Source organism: Leptodactylus fuscus, chromosome 4 (genome assembly GCF_031893055.1).
Source record: "Leptodactylus fuscus isolate aLepFus1 chromosome 4, aLepFus1.hap2, whole genome shotgun sequence".
Taxonomy (NCBI): domain Eukaryota; kingdom Metazoa; phylum Chordata; class Amphibia; order Anura; family Leptodactylidae; genus Leptodactylus; species Leptodactylus fuscus.
The window spans coordinates 25,434,177-25,456,632 of NC_134268.1; the positions used below are offsets into that span (position 1 = coordinate 25,434,177).

A 22,456-nucleotide genomic window follows, 5' to 3' on the forward strand; every position below is an offset into this window, starting at 1 on the left:
GCGGCAAAACAGTTTTTTGACACAAAGTCGGACATGCAGGACTTTGTGTCCGGTTAAAAAAAAAAAAAATGGATTTGCCGCGGACAGATCCAAAATACTCATGGGCACACACTTTCAAACCCATTCACTTGAATGGGTTTGAAAACTGACTGCCGGTTTTCTGTCCCCTGTCCAGTTTCTCAGGGCAGAAGACGGAAACCCAGGTGGGTTGCCTAAAGCACGCATGGGTGCAGGTGTAAACCTGCCTTCACATGTTTTTGTGTTTTTGTGCAAAAATTATGACTTATCCAGTTTTGTCCTTCGCTCACAACTTTTCAAAAAAGTGGATGGAACAGGGCAGAAAAGTAGGTGGACCATGAAGGGAACGCCTCAGCCCATCAGGTTTACTAGAAGACTGGCGTGAGTTATACCAGAAATTGACACAGATTTTATTTCTAGACATGAAGATGATCCAAAATTATTTTTTAAAAAATCAACTGATCTTGATAAATCATTCCCATTGTATGAAGTGGCAGGTCACATGATAGACTACAACTCTCTATGAGCTTATTCTCACAGGTTGGGTGCAATGAAGAGATTTGGGCGCCCTGGACACCAATGTTAGTGAGCCCTGGGATTCTCACAGTTATCTCCTGTGAAAAGCTGATACATTTCCATTGTTGGAGAACCCCTTTAAGCTCCATTTCATATTTTTCATCTCCATTTTAAAAGTAGATTTTCAATAAAGAACATATAATAAAGTGCGGGGGAGGGGAAACCTCTTTACATTGTAGTTGTATTGCTAATAAATTAAGACAGTTTGGTCTAGCCAGTGTTTGATCTTCATACAATGAAGCCTCTCGCTGTATTCCGCTTTTATGTAGGGCTTCAGTTCATGCCACTGAATGCTTTTAATATGATAGATGACATTAGCACAGTTGGTACTCTGTCAAGAACACAATTAAGGAGCGATGTCATGATATCCTTCACAGCTGTGATGCATCTCCTTGTAGTGAATACTGCACAGTTCAGTGTCATCTTAAGAATCATATATATTTTCTAGGGAAAAGTAAGTACAGAACTTTAAGTTTTGGGCTTTTTTTTACATTTTTGGAGTTGAAAATCAAGTTAGTTTTTAGAACTTTGAGAAGTCAAATTTATTATATAGAATTCTAAAAAATATAATTGTAAGTTTAAGGAATTCCAAACTATTTTTCTTTGCTAATTGTACGTTTTCAGTCGGGTGTATTGTACTAAAGCTAAAAGTGATCTTCAGAGTTAAGAATATTGGTGACTAGAGATGAGCGAACACTGTTCGGATCAGCCGATCCAAACAGCACGCACCCATAGAAATGAATGGAAGCACCTGTGATGCCAGCCGGCCACCGGCAAAGTCAGCGTCACAGGTGCTTCCATTCATTTCTATGGGTGCATGCTGTTCGGATCGGCTGATCCGAACAGTGTTCGCTCATCTCTATTGGTGACCTATCTTAAGACGTTAGGCTCTTAAGTCCTAAGACCCATCCTACGTCATTAATATTGGATCAGTGTGGGTCTGACACATGGCAGCCCCACCAATCAGATGTTCTCAGCATCTGATACATAGTAATAAGAGTAGGAAATAGTTCATTTTACTGTGTCGTGGCCAAATCATGTTCCTGACACAGGAACAAAGCTATAGTGACTCGGTTCAGCCACTACATAGTGAACGGCGCTGTCTGTTTCCTGTTCCTGCTGAGAACAGCTGATCAGTGGGGTGTCAGGAGTTGGACCCCTACCGACCTGGTATTACTGACCTATCCTAAGGTATTCCCATCAAGACTATTAATAACATATGCCATAACATCGGATATTTCTAAAACTTACACTTATCCAGAGAATGAAGGTCTTCTGCTACGTTACATTTTAATTAATACGAATTATGGACACAGTCAAATGTTTCATACCCACCTTATTCTACAATGAGGAGACCCATTACTGTTTGGAGTATGGAACAGATTGTTGTCCTACGTATAGGGATACCAGAGATGGTTGGTGCACCATGGGTCACATGATGCCCCAAGACTATAGGTTCTGAACCCCGTGCTATAGAGTGTACCCCAGTTATTTTCTTAGTAGTTCTGGTATTATTCCAATAAACATTAGACATACATTAAAAACCGCTTCATTTGGACTTTTCTCTTGGAGAAATGGCCAGAGATGTTCCTTTGAAATGCCCTTGAAGCCTATCTAATAAGTTTGGGATGTGAACCAAATCCACAATTCTCATTCCATTATGAATGCCTGGGAAGATTATCCACTGTAATATACTAAACCATTTGGCACTGAATGATGGCAGTTAAGAGCAAGATCTAATTAAAGAATGTAGATGAAACATTCATCCACCGAAGGCATGACAAGTAATCATTTCTGTCGACATTGCCCAATAAAACACATCATTTCTAGATTACCGCATGGAAATGCAAACTTTTGCACAGCTGATGCCAGTGGTGTTTTTGGCTAACATGTCCAATATGGAGTAAAATAAACTCTTTTAAGGATTCAATGATCTTAAGTCCTGTACGATTCTTGTAACAAAATACTTTATTTAACAGAGGTGATACGTGAATTTTGGATTGGCATAATGACCAAGTGTATAAGGTGATGGTGGTGGGGTACTCAATAATGAGAGAGGAAGATAATCGTATATTGTAGATTAGAGATGAGCAAACACTGTTCTGATCAGCCGATCCGAACAGCACGCATCCATAGAAATGAATGGAAGCACCTGTGACGCTGACTTTGCCGGCGTCCGGCGTCACAGGTGTTTCCATTCATTTCTATGGAAGCGTGCTGTTCGGATCGGCTGATCCGAACAGTGTTCGCTCATCTCTACTGTAGATATATCCGTTCATGCATGAGAGCTCTGTGCTGGGTATATTCATCCATGAGTCCATGACTATCAATGTTTGGGGTTTTCCAACCTAACATCTGTTATACTGATGGCTAGAGATAAGTTTATCGGTTCAGATCAAGCTGGATTTAATCTGAATTTTCCAAAGGTCTTGGGCTGGTCCGAACCTGAAATTTTGGGGATTTATCATCAATGAAACTAATAACTGGAGGCCCTGGGGATGCACTAACAAATCAAACCTTGCCTCACATCTCCTGGGCAGCATTGCAGTGCCACCTGTCTCCCAGTGACCACCTAGTCTCCGGCTGATATCACCTATCCTAGGGTCACCACTGAGTCCTGTCATTCGACCTCACTGATTGGAGGTGCACCTACTTCATGACACTTTAAAGTTGAAAGCAGCTCTGCTCGTATTCAACTAACGTGGCGTTCACACTTGTGCGTTGACCTGTCCCCCTTGATTCCACCTAAATCCTGGAAAAAACTGCTTGGGGATGGCTTGCTGGTGGTCAGTTTAAAAATCTATTCTTTTCAATGGCTTTTTAAAGCAACCTGCCGGTTTTGTATGCAGCATCTCTGCCATGAAACCATTTTTTTTGCATGTACACAAAGTCCTGCATGTATGACTTTGTGTCCGTGCCAAATAAATGGTTTCAGGGCGAAGAGGCTGCATATGGACCCCAGCGGTTTGCTTCAATCACAGTGAACAGATCAAGACGCAAGTGTGAACGCCGCATAATAGGTACAGATCTTTACCCCATCTACTCTACAGCATTGGCACTGGAGTATTATAGCAGTGTGCCTACTACTAGAATAGGATCATACAGTAACTGCTTCTGGCCAAGTCCACAGCAGTAGCTTCAGCTGATAAGTGTAGGATTCTGGTGTGAGACTTGATGTCCTATCTTGTATAAAGGTCATCAGTAGAGATGAGCGAGTAGTATTCGATCAAGTAGGTATTCCATCAAATACTATGGTATTTGAAATATTCGTACTCGATCGAATACTACTAGCTATTTGCAGTAAATATTCAATTCAGAACCAGCATAGATTGGCCGAATGCTGTACACTGGCCAATCAACGCTGGTCAATGCATTCCTATGAGAAAAAGTAAGCTCCCTCATAACAGCAAGCTGCCAGCTCTCTTCCAACTAGCAAGGTCGAGCCTTCTGCAGAACCAGCGTTGCTTTGCCGCAGGCTCATCTTTGCTAGTCGGGAGAGCTGGCAGCTTGCTGTTATGAGGGAGCTTACTTCCTAAACACTCTCCTTCTGCTACTCGTGGACTTGGTGACTCTCCTTTAGTCGAATAGTGGTTTCCCCTGAAATGAGCATTTTTTCCCATAGACTATATTGGGATTCGATATTCGATTGAGTAGTCAAATATTGAATCTCGAATATTTCACTCTTCGCTCATCTCTAGCCATCAGTATACAAAATGCATTTGACTCAGAAAATCCCTTTAAGCTGGCATACTCTTTATACAGCTGTTAGCTGAATATTTGCACAGCAGATAGCTTTTCCTTCTGGTTTCCCTATACACATACATGCTTGGCTTATTCCGCAGCTCTTTACAGAGATATAACCTACACTGTCCCAAGTAGGGCTCACAATCCAAAAGTCTCTACCAGTATGTCTTTGGAGTATGGGAAGAAACTGGAATACCTGGAGGAAACCCACACAAACACAAGGAGAACATACAAACTCCTTGCAGACTGTTATGTTTTTTTAATTGGAAGATATGACGAGTCTAAGGCCATATTTCCTGAGACCAAAAGAATTAGGCAATTGGAAATCAAATATGGCTGGCCATGGCACTTCAAATGCACATTACACAGTTGGCTGATCTTGCCAAAATCAGCAGGTTTGAGTGTCATTTCTCTAATAAGTATAGCCTCTTTTAGTCCACCTCAATTTTACTATTGGCTTTTCAGGTCTTCATTTTAGCATATCCAATATGTCAGAACTCTACGTCTGAAAAATATTCTGTGACTTTAAAACCTAGAGGACTAAGAGTGTAATTGCAATCTGCAAACAAATAAATGAAATGCATCCATCATCATGCACTTTGACACCTATTTTAGGAGTCGCGTATCAGTCATGTCATTGAACGCAACGTGAAAGGTCGGGTCATTGATTAAGCCCAATAATCTGTGTTTCTACTGGAGCACCCAGATGTTGAATATACTTCATTTACAGGTTTAATTACTGTTAACCTGCTTTATGTGTATTGATTGAGAGTAATCTCTTGTATAATTGGTTTAATTAAGCTATTTCTGCAAGCAAGCAGTTTGCTAATATAGTAACACAACGTCCAAGATTCCTATCTGAAAGCAGAACTTTCTGGAAGAGTCACTTCTAAACTCTGAAAGTTTATGTTCAGCTTTTAACGTCCTTGTAAATATGTATTTTATTTTACGTTTAGGGACAAGCAAATTGTTTCGGCACAAATTAATTGGCAAAATTTTCTGAAACATTTGGAAACTTTTTGGATTTGCTTCCATTTCCCGGTAGAACATTGACCAACTTTAAAAGTCAACAGAAGTAACCTGTAAAGTAGGCATTGACAGTTTAGTTCACTTGTGGTCCTTTTTACTCAGTTAGGACTCATTCACATGGGGCAAGAGGGGGGCGGATTTTGACGCCGAATCCGCCTCAAAATCTGCCCCCTCACAATAGACGTCTATGTAGACTGCCAGCGTTCTTTTTCCCATGACCGGTGTGTTCCCGCTCACGGAAAAAAGAAGCGAGCTGTCCTTTCTTCAGGCAGATTCCATGGCTGATTCAGCTGCAGCGTCCGCCTCACGACAGCACCCTCCAGACTAGGCCCATTTATTTCGGCCTACTCCGGAGCGGGAAGCCGTGACTGTCAGTAGCCACGACAGTCGCGGCAGGCTCATTTGGGTCCTATTCTGACGTGGCTTCCCACCGAAAATCAGGACCAAAATACGCAGTCACTAGCCCCTTGTGAACTAGCCCTTATGGGACCAACTATTCGGAGCTCATATCACACGAGAAAAAAAAAATCAGGTATTACACATAGAGATGAGCGAACACTAAAATGTCTGAGGTTCGTAATCCGATTCGAGCAGCCGCACACTGTTCGACTGTTCGAACGGATTTCGAACCCCATTATAGTTTATGGGGGGGAAATGCTCATTTCAGGGGTACGCAAAATTCGATAAAATTATACTTACCAAGTCCACGAGTGACGGTCAGGCTGGATTCTGCTTGAAGTCTTCTCCCGGCGCTGCATCCCCGCGTCTTCTTCCGTCTGGAATTCACTCTGCCTAAGCATCGGGGCCTAGGCAGAGCCGACTGCGCATGCGCAGACTTCTAAAGATAAGAGAAGAACCAGCGTTGATTGGAAGAATGTATAGCATTCTGCAACGAACTTTAAACTTCGAACATCTAGTAGTGTTCGATCGAGTACGAGTATTTTGAATACCGTAGTAGTCGATCGAACACATACTCGATCGAACACTACTTGCTCATCTCTAATTACACAACATGGAGGAAAACCACAATAACTCCCTATCAGTCACATTAAAATTGTAAAAATCCACCAAAAAAAATGTCACTCTTTTTATTGCACATTTTGAAATTATGGTTCAAATAAGTAATAACTCTGAAGCCTTATGTACATCTTAACCTTTACTTAAGATGTCTCGTACTGGTTTTTACATTGGACTTCAATTTTGGTGCTTAACTTGCAGAAAGCGCGGACACATCTCGTCCATTTTTCCTTGTTGTGAAGTCTTCACAACCCTTTAGCAATCTAACACATTTCATTCTTGAACAAGTAACATTTTATCGCTCTCTGCATTCCCACTTTCATCACTTACTTTTCTCTCAATTTGGCTTTATGAGATTTTGTATTTTGTGGGTATATGAGACTTTTTGATCAATTTTATTACTTTTTGTTTTTGAGAGGTGAGATGAATAGAAAACGTTAAATCTGGCGCCTGAATTTTAAGGTTTATGGTGTTCATCATGTAAAACAAATAAGATACTCATTTTATTTTAGATGTGGTTACTAGAGATGAGCGAGTAGTACTTGATTGAGTAGGTATTCGATCGAATACTACGGTATTCGAAATACTCGTACTCAATCGAGTACCACTCGCTGTTCAAATGTAAAAGTTCGATGCAGAACCAGCATTGATTGGCCGAATGCTATACAGTCGGCCAATCAATGCTGGTTCTTCTCCTACCTTTAGAAGTCTTTTCTGTGCAGCTTCCCCGCGGCGTCTTCCGGCTCTGAATTCACTCTGCCAGGCATCAGGCCTGAGCAGAGACGGCTGCGCATGTCTGCTTGTAGTGCGGGCATGCACAGTCGGCTCTGCCCAGGCCCGATGCCTGGCAGAGTGAATTCAGAGCCGGAAGACGCCGCGGGGACGCTGCAAGGAGAAGACTGCATGGAGGATCTAGCCCGACCCTCACTCGTGGACTTGGTAAGTTCAATTTGATCGAACGTTGCCTACCCCTGAAATGAGCATTTTCCCCCCATAGACTATAATAGGGTTCAATATTCGATTCGTCGAATATTGAGGGACTACTCGAAACGAATATCGAACCTCGAACATTTTACAGTTCGCTCATCTCTAGTAGTTACCAATTGTATGTGTTTTTTTTTTTTTTTTTTGTATTATCCAATGTACAAAAATGATATATTATTGCTATAAACTGACTTAGTTGCTGCGCTTAGCATTGACACTATGCCTTCTTATGGACAAACGTAGGAGGGGTGATGTCATGAACAAAAATTCATGCTACCACATCCCCTGGGGTCATCTGAAGTAATGGGGATAGGAGAATAATAAAACCCTTCCCTCCTCCCTGCAAACTGTCAACTGCAGGAGATCTACTGCACACTGATTGAAGTGAAAGCAGCAAGTATATGCAACTCTGCTTTAAACTGTGATATCTTTAAATCTTTGTTGGCTATTATCTTAGGCCTCATCCACATCAGCGTTTGTATTCCATCCAAGGGAGTTGGCATGAGGACCCCCCCGAACGGAATACCGAATGCAACTGCAAGTGGTGTGTCAGTGAAAGCACACGGACCCCATAGACTATAATGGGGTTCGTGTGCTTTCCGACAGATCTCCAGAGGAATCATGTGGACAGGAAAGTAGTTCACAATCTTTCCTGTCCACATGATTCGTGATTCATGATTATAGTCTATGGGGTCCTTGTGCTTTCACTGCACACCGTTTGCAGTTGCGTTTGGTATTCCATTCGGGGGTCCACATATAGACTACCCGAACGAAATACCGAATGCAGATGTGAACCAAGCATTAGTCTTATGTTAAAGCCACGATCACGGCTCTAGCTTCCTCTGCTGTTTCACTGAATGTCCTGCTTACTCTGTCCCAGTCTATACAACAAAGCTGACAAGTGAGCTACGTAAGCCATCAGCCGATTTTGTCTATTCTAGTGTCCACTGGACAAGCAAAAATTTATTATTCTGCTATGTGAATAGAAGCAAACGAATAAAAAAAAATAACAGGGCTATTTTATGAAATAGGATATGTTTAAAATACAAATCTGGTTAAAATAATATGTATAATCCAAAGATCCGAAAGAAGCGTGGTTATTGTTGTTTATTATTTTTTTTCCCACTTTTTGTAAAATAATATGTTATTTTCTCACAATCAGTTGGGAATAAAAATTACATGTTCATTGGACATTCTGGCTTCTAAAAGAATACAGCCACAGAGTTTGTGTGTATCTATCTATCTATCTATCTATCTATCTATCTATCTATCTATCTACTGTATATGACTTAGTATGATTGTTATGAGCTTTAACTCTCTTATCCCACTACTGTGTGGATGGACACTCTGATACCAGAATAGGACTGAACACATTTCCCTTGGTTTTCTACTGTTACATATACTTTGCATTGTGCTCCTTGATGCAGAGTTCTGCCTCCTCTCATAGTATAATACAAGCCCTACAATGAAAGTTTCTGATACCTACATGCCCTTCTCTTTAAGAGACACTTGAGTCATCTCTGAATGAAGAACGAGGCCCTTGATGTGTCAGACTAGAAGCCACTAGACCCAAATGAATTCACAGTCTGTATTATAAAGAATATTGCCGATCCCTATAAAACAACTGTCTACTGAATGTGGGATGATGGCGTCTGGACTGGTAGATCCTATAAAGGTCTTGATGTATGCCATATTGTTGAAATTCCTAATTTACATTTTGGGTTTGTGGAAATATATTTGATGAAGTGGTCAGGAACAATCACTTCGACATGGTGGAGATCACATAATGCATTGGCATCAGATGTTATCTTTGCTTTTACTTTGCTTTTTTCCTCCATAGGGGGCATTCACACGGAGTAACGCCGGGCGTGTATCACAGCCGTACACGCCGGCGTTACGGCAGACTGCCGAACATTTCCCATTCACTTCAATGGGAGTGCTCGTAACAGCGGCGTTTACGAGCACTCCCATTGAAGTGAATGGGAAGTGTTCGGCAGTCTGCCGTAACGCTGGCGTGTACGGCTGTGATACACGCCCGGCGTTACTCCGTGTAAATGCCCCCTTATATCATTTTGTTCTCCATTTCATCGTAACCATAGGTCAGCAGTTATTACTTGCAACAATGACAGCAGTCAACGGGGTCAGCATAGTCCCAGGTCATGTCACTAGGCTTCTTGAAAACCAGACATTGATCTAGATACATAGTTACCTTCCAAAAGTTGAGGCTCAAGGAGACCTAATGCACTAAATGAATAATATGGGGGTATAATAGAAACTGTGTAATAGATCTTGTTAAGGAGATCTGTTTCCTTCTCAAGTTATGAGGCTGCTCTCTTCTTCCTTCTCTACATTAACATGGATTCTTTGCTTATGTAGATTCCAGCTCTCACACAGAACTCTATGGAGAGGGGAGTGGATTGACTGTTAACTGATTTATTGCGCCTTTGTGTAGAGGTGTTAAGAGTTCCCTGAGTTACAAAATATCCTCCTCCCCCTTCCCCTCCCCGTAGACTAATATGTAAAAAGTAACTCAACCTGATAACTTGTAAGATATATTACAAGGTTGTTTTTTTTTAGATTTCCCTGTATTATTCTTTTCAGAAAAAAAAATGTTGTTTTATAACTGGAGCTTTGAATTTAAAGAAAAAGAGGAAAATTTTAAGTAAATTTGACTTGCCATATAATGGAAAAATTTAGCTGTCACAATTTATGAAGCCAATTCAAGTTTTGTAAGTTATAGAACTCTGTCTGGTTCTATTATGGGTCACCTTTGAGTATTTCTGTTTGCTTAAGGGTAGCGTTACTTTCTCCCTAAATCAGCTGTATTTTTTTTTTTTTCAATCTTGGATCAATATAACAGATCGGGAATCATTTACCCTAATTGGTATTAATTCTCATTACAAATATGTCAAAAATAAAAAGAAAAAAAAATACCTTGAGTTTATACAATTCCTAGTTGTACATGTTTATCTGGGGTCTCAAAGTAGTAGGGGGTCCTCTAGTAAGTGAAGGTTAGAACTCAATAATGGGTTCAAACTCTATGTGAAGGTGTATTTGGAGCCATTTACTTGCCCCTAGGTTCCTCCAGCATACATTGTAAGCCCTTGTGTGCAGGGCCCTCTATCTCACTGTTCTATTTGTTCACTGTTAGTGTTGCACTTATTTTGTGTATTGTAAGTAATCCCTCATATATCCAGCACCATGGAATTAATGAGGACCTTTCATCAGTTGGGGCACATGTGGTTTTATATATCTCTAGAAAGCTGATTGTCGGCTTTCACAATCTGTGCCCCAGGTGAAGAGCTATCGGTGCCGGTACCATAGCTCTTCACTGTCAGAAGGGTGTTCCTGACTGACTGTGAAAAGCTACAGTAATAATGTACAGCCCCATGGAATTAATATAATAATGTACAGCCCCATGGAATTAATATAATAATGTACAGCCCCATGGAATTAATATAATAATGTACAGCCCCATGGAATTAATATAATGTACAGCCCCATAGAATTAATATAATAATGTACAGCACCATGGGATCAATATAATAATGTACAGCACCATGGAATTAATATAATAATGTACAGCCCCATGGAATTAATATAATAATGTACAGCACCATGGAATTAATATAATAATGTACAGCCCCATGGAATTAATATAATAATGTACAGCCCCATGGAATTAATATAATAATGTACAGCCCCATGGAATTAATATAATGTACAGCCCCATAGAATTAATATAATAATGTACAGCACCATGGGATCAATATAATAATGTACAGCACCATGGAATTAATATAATAATGTACAGCACCAGGAATTAATATAATAATGTACAGCCCCATGGAATTAATATAATAATGTACAGCACCATGGAATTAATATAATAATGTACAGCACCATGGAATTAATATAATAATGTACAGCACCATGGAATTAATATAATAATGTACAGCACCATGGAATTAATATAATAATGTACAGCACCTTGGGATTAATATAATAATGTACAGCACCATGGAATTAATATAATAATGTACAGCACCATGGAATTAATATAATAATGTACAGATTACATTGAAATTAATATAATTATGCCCAGAACCATGAAATGAACATAATATTCAGCACCGTGGTATTAATATAATAATATACAGAGCACCATGGGATTAATATAATAATGTTCAGCGCCTAATAATAATAATAATAATAATAATAATAATACCTTATGGGAAGATTACTACCAAGGAATCCCATATCCAATGGTGTTCTCTTTCAACATTCATTGGCATTGGTCATGCATTGGTTTTACAAACATGATTTTGTACCGCATAGACAGAATACATTACTTCTTCTTTTTAATTCTGTAAATGCACCTCCATTGCGCTCGCTCTTACATTTCACATAAGAGAGGCTCATGATTCAAAAGAAGAAAGATTAGCATATTTTGTGGCAAGCTGTTTTGTATCTTTGCTTCACTAAAAGCTATTTACTGTACCTAGAGCTGTGTGCTTTGTAACTTAATTTGCATGGAAACAAAGACTAAAGTAGATTTAAGCATGAAGAAGAGAAGTTAGCAATACAGAGATTATTGTCTGTTGGATATAAACCCCTTGCAAACAAATAGTCACAGTAGCAAAATCAGATTTGCTGATAAACTCCACAATGCTGAATTGCTGCAAATGTCTCCCAAGAGGTAGAACGACATACGGAGATCTGAAGCCGTAATTAACTTATCGCACCGCTTTACACTCCAAATGTGTCACTTAGGAAAGTACCTCCGTTTGTTAGACTAATATCTTTATAGAAGTAATGTGTACAGAAAGAAAAATAAGAGTCATCATTGTTGAGATGAAGCTAAGCATTAAGACGTTTAGATTATTGCTTCATCTTCCAATAAGGTCTTAAAGGGGTTGTCTCATTAGAAGTCCTGTTAGGGCATGTCAATGTCATATAGAAGGTCATTAGAGGCCTCACTCTAGTGTAGAAAGCCACTGCAACGTGACTGATGTTCCTTCGGACACACTAGGCTACCAGCTACATGGACATTCATTTTTTTCAATAGTCCGATAGCAAGCTTATAGCCACAGAAGATCTGTGCTAAGTTCTCCAGGATGTTTGGAACAACCAGATTATTACAAAGGGCTCGAGAAGAAATTATGGAAGTCAAAGGGAACAGGTCACAACAAATATTGATGGAGAAGCAGAGGATAAGCAGCACATACAGCTTCAATAGGTGTCCACCCAACAATCATACCCTTCAATTCCTTCATACTCAACTATGCTCCATTCAGCCAATTGGACTTGTACTCTTAATGGGTAGATGGTAGTCCACCACTGCCAGACATCTTCAATGAGAACATTTGGCATGTTGAAGTTTCCTACTTTTTTCCCCTCAACATCATCTGTCAGTACACCCCTATACATATAAGATGGTCCACCGGTAGGGTTAAGCGATCGGGATCAGAAAAGATCGGATTTCGATTGGCGATCGAGTAAATTTCACGATCGCGATCGGAATTCCGACCCGATCTTTTCCAGCGGGATTGAGATCGGAGGTTATCTCAAGATTGGCTCAACCCTAAAAGTGACTATTCCCATAGAGAAGCATTGACTAGGGTTGAGGATCGGGATCGGAAAAGATCCGATTCTGATCGGCGATCGAGCAAATTTCACGATCGCGATCAGGATCGAGGTCGGCTGGAAAATGATCGGAGATTGGATTTTAAAATCAATCTTGAAATCTCAAGATCGGCTCAACCCTATCCACCAGTCTTGTTAAACTCATGTGTATTATGGTGAACCTTAAAGGGGACCTCTCACCACCTCCACCAACTCCAATTCTTTTCATTCTTTATTAGGGTTTAATCCATTAATTCTGGCACAGTTGCAAATTTTATGTAGCCCACACCATTCCTGTGCAATTCTTGCTGTTAGGTTTAGCACCCAATACTCTATTTAGTTTCTCTACTGTCAGATGGGTGGTCTCAGACGATCCACACCAGATCAGAATCCCTTGGGGCCTGAAACCGCACCGATTGCTCCAGAGTCAATGGAGAGGAGACTATTAATGAATGCAAAAACTTAGAAGGTGGTGGAGATGGTGAAAGGTCCTCTTTAATATTCATTCATCCTAATCTTTTCTGTTCCAAAATGGGTGGTAAGAGAAGTCTGTTTCATAAAGTTATTTTAGGTTAATTTTCGGATCCCAATAAATAACCATTCAGACGAAACTCTCAGGTTTCTGCTTGAATTCCTGATGGGATGGCTGTCAGCTAGGATAAGTTGTCGCACTCACTGTAGAGATTGACTTCTGCACCATTTGGTCTTCAATGGTCTTGTACCCATTTCAATTACGTGACAGCAGCAGGTAGATTACACTCCTGCTTTTAAACTTTTACCCATTTTTGCACAATTAACCTTAATTTAAGTAGTTTTTTTGACAAATAAAATAGCTCCAACAAAAATCAATTGGGTTCTCATCACAAATCATTGAATGAAAAGTTATGTCAGACCGGAACAACTTGTGCATGAAATAAGCTCAATGAGCTGTCGTGGTGAAGTGAATTTTCCAGGTTCATTCGGCATGACAAAATATTATTACACTGATGCAGATGAAACTTGATTCTTTTTTCTACTTATTGACTTTTTCTACTTATAACTTCGCTAAATTAATTTGATTTTTTTTCTCTAGCACCGTGTGGAAGCCGAACTACGGGATCAGAAGGAACGGTGTTATCGCCAAACTATCCCAAAAACTATAGTGTGGGCCATAACTGTGTATTTGCGGTAGCTGTTCCTAAGGAGTTTGGTGAGTAAATCACATTAGTCATTTATGGTACAGTAAGCCGATAGATTGTCCAGAAAATAAAGGAATACTACAATGGTTCCTAAAGGGCAATTTCACTAGTCATGGATGTGATCAACTAAGAATATAAATAGAGATGTTACTTCAATTTTAACAATTGTTATGGCCATTGTTGGGCCATATTGGAATTCATAGAGGTAAAATGTTCAGATATTTTTGAGGTCCAAATTCCTTGGTGTTATTTGGTGGGTTGGGGGGGGGGGTCTATCCTTTAATGTTAATGGGTAAACATCAGTACCTTTGGGGACAGTCACAAGTTTTTAATAAGGTACTAAAGAATCTAAAGGTGTCCAAATTAGGGTGGAGCGATCGGGATCCGAAAAGATCGGATCCCGATCGGCGATCGAGCAAATTTAACAATCGCGATCGGGATTGGCTGGAAAATGATCGAAAATCGGATTTTGAAATCTCAAGATCGGCTCAACCCTACTGTATATATAGTATAAAATTAGGGTTGAGCGATCGGGATCAGGAAAGATCAGATCCCGATCGGCGGTTGAGCAAATTTCACGATCGGGGTCAGCTGAAAAATGATTGGAAATCGGATTTTAAAATTGATCCTGAAATCTCAAGATCGGCCCAACCCTAGTCCAAATATATTTAAGGAAATTTTTAAAATATTACATTTCTTACAAAATTGTTTGTCAAGTCATATTTAATAGAGAAGAGTTGATGTTACCGAACGACGAGAGACCATCCTCATCTTCTGGAAAGAAGTCATCACGGTTACAATTATCATTTGATGGTTATTAACCCAAAAATGAGTTTACAGTGAAAGAACATTCTAAGAAAGATCATCGATCCTTCAACTGATAACATTGGACATGTATGGCCAGTATCAATGACAGTAATGGCCAGTTTGGACTAACATGTGTATGGCTGCAGAGGCATTACAATCGTTCACCAGGCGATCGTTCTTTCCATAGTTATCAACCATCAACCTACATTTAGTGGCTTTTATAGTTTGGAATTAAGTTCTTCCTATTATTGTGTAGACTTTGTAGTGGAAATATTAAAGTAGAGGAGCTTTTCTTTCTAGGGTATTACAGGAAATTATATTTTTATTGGTTGATCTACTCTAGATATTAAAGGTGTCTTTTATATTTTTGGGAAAACATTTATGTTATAGTTTATGATATAAGATCCTTCATTGGGCCCCTATTAAAACCGGGTCACCAAATGCCCATCAAAAGTGACTTAGATTCTAGGGTTTATCACTTAGTTAATCCACAAATAATAATTTATTGGCCCTCACTTATGCAGGGTTCTGCATAGTTGCAGGGTAGGCCAAAGGAATTCCTGTCCAATACTGTGCATACCCCATTTGACTGTATAAGCTACTGGGGCTATGGACAAACATGCAAGACACACATTTCTTCCTGCGTTACAGCTGTAAGAGCATACTCGTATATGTAGTATGTATTGGATTAAATTCATATCGTATATTTTTATTTTGGTGAAATGATCCATCCAATACTTGTGTACGTTTCAATACACCTGTGGGTTACCTGAATCAAATGGTGTTTTCCCTTTGTGAATCGCTGCCACCGTTGTCAAGCTATCGCTATTCTTGTCAATATATAAATGGAGCTCTATGGAGCAATGGCCTTATTGCTCCAAAGAGCTCATTTGCATGTTGACTAAAGTGGCGATATCTCAGCAGCAAAGGCAGCGACTCATAAGGAGAAAACACTGTTTCATTTAGGTGGCTACTACTTGAATGGCTGAATACACAAGAAGAAAAAAAGTTACCTCCCAGAAGGGGGCTGAAGATAAACAGTTGCAGCTCTTACCTGGACACCAACCAGTGAGGTGGTGGAGGTTAATGAACAAGAAAATGAAAAATAAAAACCCGGGATATCTATAGAGCGCTACTGTGTGACAGTAAAACAGAAGCCAATTGCATGCAAAAATAAAACCAAATGATTGAGTCTTTATTGATTCCAATTGACAGTAGAAAAATAGGCGAAATATAGGCTACGCGTTTCGACGCCGAACGGGCGTCTTCCTCAGGCCAAGATGTCCTGAACTGTCGGGGCTGATTCCCATGCTCTGACAATTCAGGACATCTTGGCCTGAGGAAGACTCAATCATTTGGTTTTATTTTTGCATGCAATTGGCTTCTGTTTTACTGTCACACAGAAGCGCTCTATAGATATCCCGGGTTTTTATTTTTCATTTTCTTGTTCACTTGAATGGCTGGGTTGATATGCTGGAGTCTGGTGACCACAAACCCATCTATCTGCGTGGCTGATTTGATATACTGGGTCTGGTGACACTAACCTATCTATCTGCGTGGCTGGCTTGATATGCTGGGTCTGGTGGCTCTAACCTATCTATCTGCAGGGCTGGGGTGATATGCTGGTTCTGATGACAGTAACCTATCTATCTGTAGGGCTGGGGTGATATGCTGGTTCTGGTTACCCTAACCTATCTATCTGCAGGGCTGGGTTGATATGTTGGGGTCTGGTGACACTAACCTATCTATCTGCAGGGCTAGGTTGATATACTGCGGACTGGTGTCCCTAACCTATCTATCTGCATGGATTGGTTGATATGTTGGGGTCTGGTGGCACAATGATCACAATGGTCCTCAACTCAAAATGATTATTGCCATTGCTTTCAGCTTTTATGGTGCTAGATAGACAAAATTAGCAGATCTGAAGTTATTTTTCACTTATTTGTAGAATTACATATTTTCCATGTTTTGGGGATGGCTTCTAATAAACAGTGATAAATAAAATATGGATATACATGTATAAATATCTCATATGAAGATTAGGGGAAAGGCAGGAGCCAGAACACCTTGTCGGATAAGATTTGTAGCTTATTTCAAAGTCATTATGTTGATGCATTCAGCTACGATTAAGAACCATGTATCTGAAACGTGTCAACGTGCCAGATTTTTAATGCTGGTGATATAAAGTAGTGTTTTTTTCCTGAGAAGATGTGCTTGCTTTAGCTTTCTTTTAATCTGTGTTGCAGGGTTTTGATAAGACCCAGCTAAGCATTTATTGCATGGTTGTAGCTGGAGATTATCCGCAAGGTAAGGCGAAGTTCACATCTGTGTTGTTAATTCCATTTTTCTGTTTCAACGTAACAGACTTCGGACACCAGAGACACTCCATGGACTTCATTTACTTGGTTCAGGGTCCATTGTGTCCATCATGATGTCTGGAAAAAATAGCTCCACATGCTGTACTATTTTTTTTCTTTGATATGACGGAGTCTACACAGATGTGAACAGAGTCCAAGTTCGACTTAATGTAAATTAGAGTTCTTGCTTAATTCAATTTTTTGTGGTTTCCATTTTACTTGTTTCATTTTCTTTGTATTGGAACTGGAGGTATTTGTATTTGGAACTGGAACATTCTATAAACAAAGGACCTCGTAAGGAGAATTCAATTGTCCAATTTTCAAGGAAAAGTCAATGGCTGGCCAAAAATGGTTACATTGACTTAATATTTTGACTGATAAAGCGAAGTCCATGTTAGAAATTTTCCTGTTGCAAAGCTAAAGAATCATGGCTAAAGGGGTCATCAGGGGAATAATAGAGTTTACCATTGCTTTCCCTAAATTATTACCAATAGACAACCAAGTCCTCTGGACCCCAAAAATTTACCTTCATGAAGGGCAGCTGAGGAGGCTAGAGCTCTAACTAGTATTTGCCCTTGACTGACACTCCAACTCTCTGTCATATAATAGACCACATTCTGCAGCTCAAGAAGGGGAGTCGGGGACATCAGTGAGACATGGAAAGTCTGCAAGGTAGGCAGTGCTCATATAGTTCCGGCAACCATTGTGCTCTGTAAAGGTAGACTTTGGGGCTCCAGGGGACCTGGCTCAATATTAGTAATGAAGCAATGAATACACTGTTAAGCTTTATTATTCCCGGATAAAACCCTCTAAGGGCATTTTAAGGGCTTGTTCACATGGGGCAAGAGGGGGTGGATTTTGGCGCTGAATCCACATCAGAATCCGCCACCTCACAATGGAGGTCTATGTAGACCACTAGCTTACTTTTTAATGTGAGCGGCATGTTGCCGCTCATGGAAAAAAGAAGCGAGCTGCCCTTTCTTCAGGTGGACTCCACGGCTGATTCAGCCTCGGCGTGCGCCTCGTGGCAGCACCCTCCAGAGTAGACCCATTCATTTGAGCCTACTCCGGAGGGGGAAGCTGCGACTGTCAGAAGCCATGACAGTCGTGGCAGGCACATTTTGACACTTCTCGTGTCACAATCAGGACCAAAATTCACCATGTGAACTAGCCTTAAGATTGCAGCTGATGGACCATGGTCTTTTTTTTTTTTTTTCCGCTTTTACCCCTTATCTGAGTGGGGCCATATTTAGGGCTAGTTTGTGCTTAAAACAACACCAGATATGGGACTAGTTCATGCCTGACTTTGATTATGGTCAGAAATCCCTCATCTGAACTTTTTTTTGATTCAAAATGGTTTCCATCAAAATGTGATCTATTTTGATGTCTGCTTCCCATTAACTTTTTGTATCTAAAAGTCAAAAGTGCCCTAAAACATTGGAAAAACCAAACATGTCAGTGACTGATCAAGTCCATGGAGTCAGAGTCGGGACAAATTTTGACTGAGGTCTGAGTCATAAAAGTTACCGACTCCAGCTTCAAAATAAAATGATGAATTATTTTTAATTATCTTAAAAAATCATCAATATTGTATAATGAATTGGATGCAAAGTTTATTACATATTTCTTTTTATAGGAAATCAATGACTGGCTTTTTACTGAATTATAGGATCTTTACTGCATCTGACTGACCATGGCTGTAAAAGTGGTTTTCTAATGAACATAACCCTATTCAGATTTATAGACAATTAAAAGTGAAACATTTTTGAAACTATAAATAACTTAACATTTTGCAACATTTAAAACATTTTTCTAATTATCTTAGTGGTGTCATCCGTTGCCTTGATCAGTTGCCAATAGATATGACCATTGGCAGGAACTTTCTATACTCTAAAACCCAGCCATGATTTCCTTATTGTGGCCAGGTCATCTTCTCTTACATGTAGTTTTGAAAAAAGTCCCAGACCAAAGAAAGTTCCAGCATTCTTGGTCCTATCCGTTGGCCACTGGTCAAGACAACAGATGTCACCAGTAAGATGGTTAGAGAAAATCTTTAAAACTCTATATTTAACTTATAATTATCTACAAACATAAGTATGGCGAAGTTAATGGGAAAACCCCTTTAACTATTTATTCAGAAGTGGGAGCCGGGATGTTAAAAAATGGAGGAGTTGGAGTCTAAGTTGGTGGCAGGGGCAAAACTTGAGAGGGTGAAGAGGGTACAGTTGCACCGGGGTCCAGGAGCCTTAGGGAGCCCATAAACACTGGCATCAGTATTGAAATTCCATCTGGCCCATAAGCCAAGGAGACCCATAGATTCCCCTAACCACACTAAGGGTGCATTCACACTACGTAACGCCGGGCGTGTATGAGAGCCGTACACGCCGGCGTTACAGCAGGGCTGCCGAACACTTCCCATTCACTTCAATGGGAGCGCTCGTAAACGCCGCTGTTACGAGCGCTCCCATTGAAGTGAATGGGAAGTGTTCGGCAGTCTGCCGTAATGCTGGCGTGTACGGCTCTCATACACGCCCGGCGTTACGTAGTCTGCATGCACCCAAAGGTGGATTAAACTCCTTAGCACCTGTAACCATCACTATCAAGAATTCACTGTAGAGATGAGGTAGGGGGCCCCAGACAAAAGATTACACCAGGGCCCTCAAGACCACTGATCGGTGGTTTGGCCTACCAATTCCACAGTCCAGTCATTGGTCATACAGTAACTGTACTGTAGCTCATAGCACATCATTGTGTGTATAGTAAAATCCTGTTAGGCTCCATAGAAATAATGTCTGACTATATCACCAGTTATTCAAAAAACAGGAAAACCTAAAAGGTGAATACCATGAAAATGCAGTGCCAATACCCAACCAATGGAGATGACTGGAGTGACAGTATTTAGACTCAACGCTCCTTACATTGCAAAATTGAAATAGAAAAAAAAATAAACTGACTTAAGTGAAGAAACCCTTTAAATGACATATGTAATATGGATAATACTCTCCTGCATGGAGGTTATTTGATAAATCCAGTTATAGCATGCTAAGTCAGTGGAGGCTTGTTATTATAATTTGCAATGCTGTCAGATAGGGTCACGTTGCGGTGACACAATACGCAATGTTAATATTATATCTTATTATAGGATGCTACAGTATGTTTTACATTTCTCCCAGTGTTAAGGTACAAAGCCATTAATCATGCAGATGTTAGTCTAGCAAATGTCAAGAAATGTCATCCGTTGAGACCCATTAGTCTAGTGAAAACATGTCAGAAAGCCTACTGTGCCCAATCGTCTTGTTGTTATGTCGATTGATAGATATGGTAACTCAAGAAACATTTGTATTCTATCATAGATGATTATAATCCACAACATACAAACTAATCTGTGTTATACACTGGATATACAAATGAGAAGGCAACAGATTCTAATATATATAGAACATAGATATTAGATATGGCTTTTACACAAAATTGGACCCCGATTTTTTGATGGAGAATTTACTACAAAAATTTTAAAAAATTGTGCTACAAAAGACTATTATTTATTCAATTATTTATTTATTTTTCTCTTTCTCACTCATAGAGCGCCAACAAATTCCAGAGTGCTTACAGATATTCTCAGTTACTGACCTATATGGGGTGACCCTATATGGGGTCTTTGGGGGGTGCAAGGAAACAGGAGTACCCAAAGGACACCAACAGCAAACATGGGGAGAACATACAAACTCCTTACCCTTCGTTCACATCTGCGTTCGGTATTCCGTTGGTGGAGTCTGCATGAGGACCCCCTGAATGGAATACTGAACGCAATTGCAAGCGGTGTGCAGTGAAAACAAAAGGACCCCATGGACTATAATGGGGTTGGTGTGCTTGCCGCGTGTTGCCTGCACGAGTCATATGGAGAGGAAAGTAGATGTGAACTACTTTCCTGTCCGCATGATCACTGGCACACTGTTTGAAGTTGCATTTGGTATTTCGTTCGGGGGGGGGGGGGGGGGGGCGGGGTCCTCATGTGGAGTCCCAGAGATGGAATATCAACATAGATGTGAACGAGGCCTTAGTTAAATCTAGTTCATCAATGTTCATTGGCCCTACAGAACCCTAAAGCTTTTGTATTTTATACATTCAAGGGATCGCCCTATGTACTAAAGTTGCTTCTACGTCTAGGGATAAGCACATTTCCCAACCTTCGTTTTGGGTCAGTTTCAGATTGGATTCCATCTGAAATTCAGTCTGAATTAAAAGTTGTACATAATACTCCGAGGTGTCTTAGGACTGTTTCTAACGCCTTTCAAACTACTTAATGCCAAGACAGCATCATAAATGTCAAAAGACAGCAACGGATATGGCTATGGATAAATTATTACAGTTCTGGTCTGGTTAGGCACTGGCTGGGGTCCCATGTGATGTAAACGCTGCGATTTGCCCGCGCCAGAAACACCACAGGAAAAATTGCAATGTTTTATGGTCAGGGAAAAATAGAAGGGATTTTAGTGGTTCCCATTCTCACTTTGCAGAAAAAAAACACGCTGCAAACACGCAGCGATTTCCAAAACCGGCGTGTTATAACTATGGAAACGCTGGTGGTTTCCCCATAGGTATAACTAAAACAGAAAGTCCGTGGAGGAAACCTCTAAAGTGCTGTCAGAAGAACCGCGATGCGTTGCCACTGCAGCTTTTTTCCCGCAGTGTTTTTTTTTTTTTTTACTGTGCCTTAGCCTAAAACTGTTTTTCCCCTTCAACCTTATTGAGGCCTCTCAGAGGCTACTTTTCAGTAGTGTTCCTCTTGGTGAGAAATATTTGACTGCTAGATACGCCACTACGACGCTCATTTTTTGATGACACATGTGAAGGCGCATAAATGGCAAACTGGCTCATTGATTCAAACAATATATTCATGTGTGTGTATATATAGATTTGCCATTTGCCCTCCATCAGTTCTTCTCGGTACTTTCAGACAGTTTTTGGCAGAACTTGGCAGGGAGGTTGTTTCCGCCGCCATCTTGGAAAACTAAGCCCAGCTCTCCTGTAGATGTAGGCTTCCTCCAATCCGCCTGTCTCTTCATGCCATCCCAGACAGACTGGAGGATGCTGAGATCAGGGCTCTATCTGTGGGGGCCA

The 22,456-nt window shown here is 40.4% G+C and overlaps 1 protein-coding gene across 1 annotated transcript in view; it reads left to right on the plus strand.

The window, feature by feature from the left end:
• Nucleotides 1-22,456, plus strand: part of CSMD3 (CUB and Sushi multiple domains 3) — a 1,052,627-nt gene that overhangs the window by 700,483 nt on the left and 329,688 nt on the right. The window contains exon 32 of the mRNA XM_075270295.1: nucleotides 14,066-14,182. Within this exon, the coding sequence (XP_075126396.1) occupies nucleotides 14,066-14,182 (117 nt within the window). The remainder of the gene's footprint in view (nucleotides 1-14,065; nucleotides 14,183-22,456) is intronic.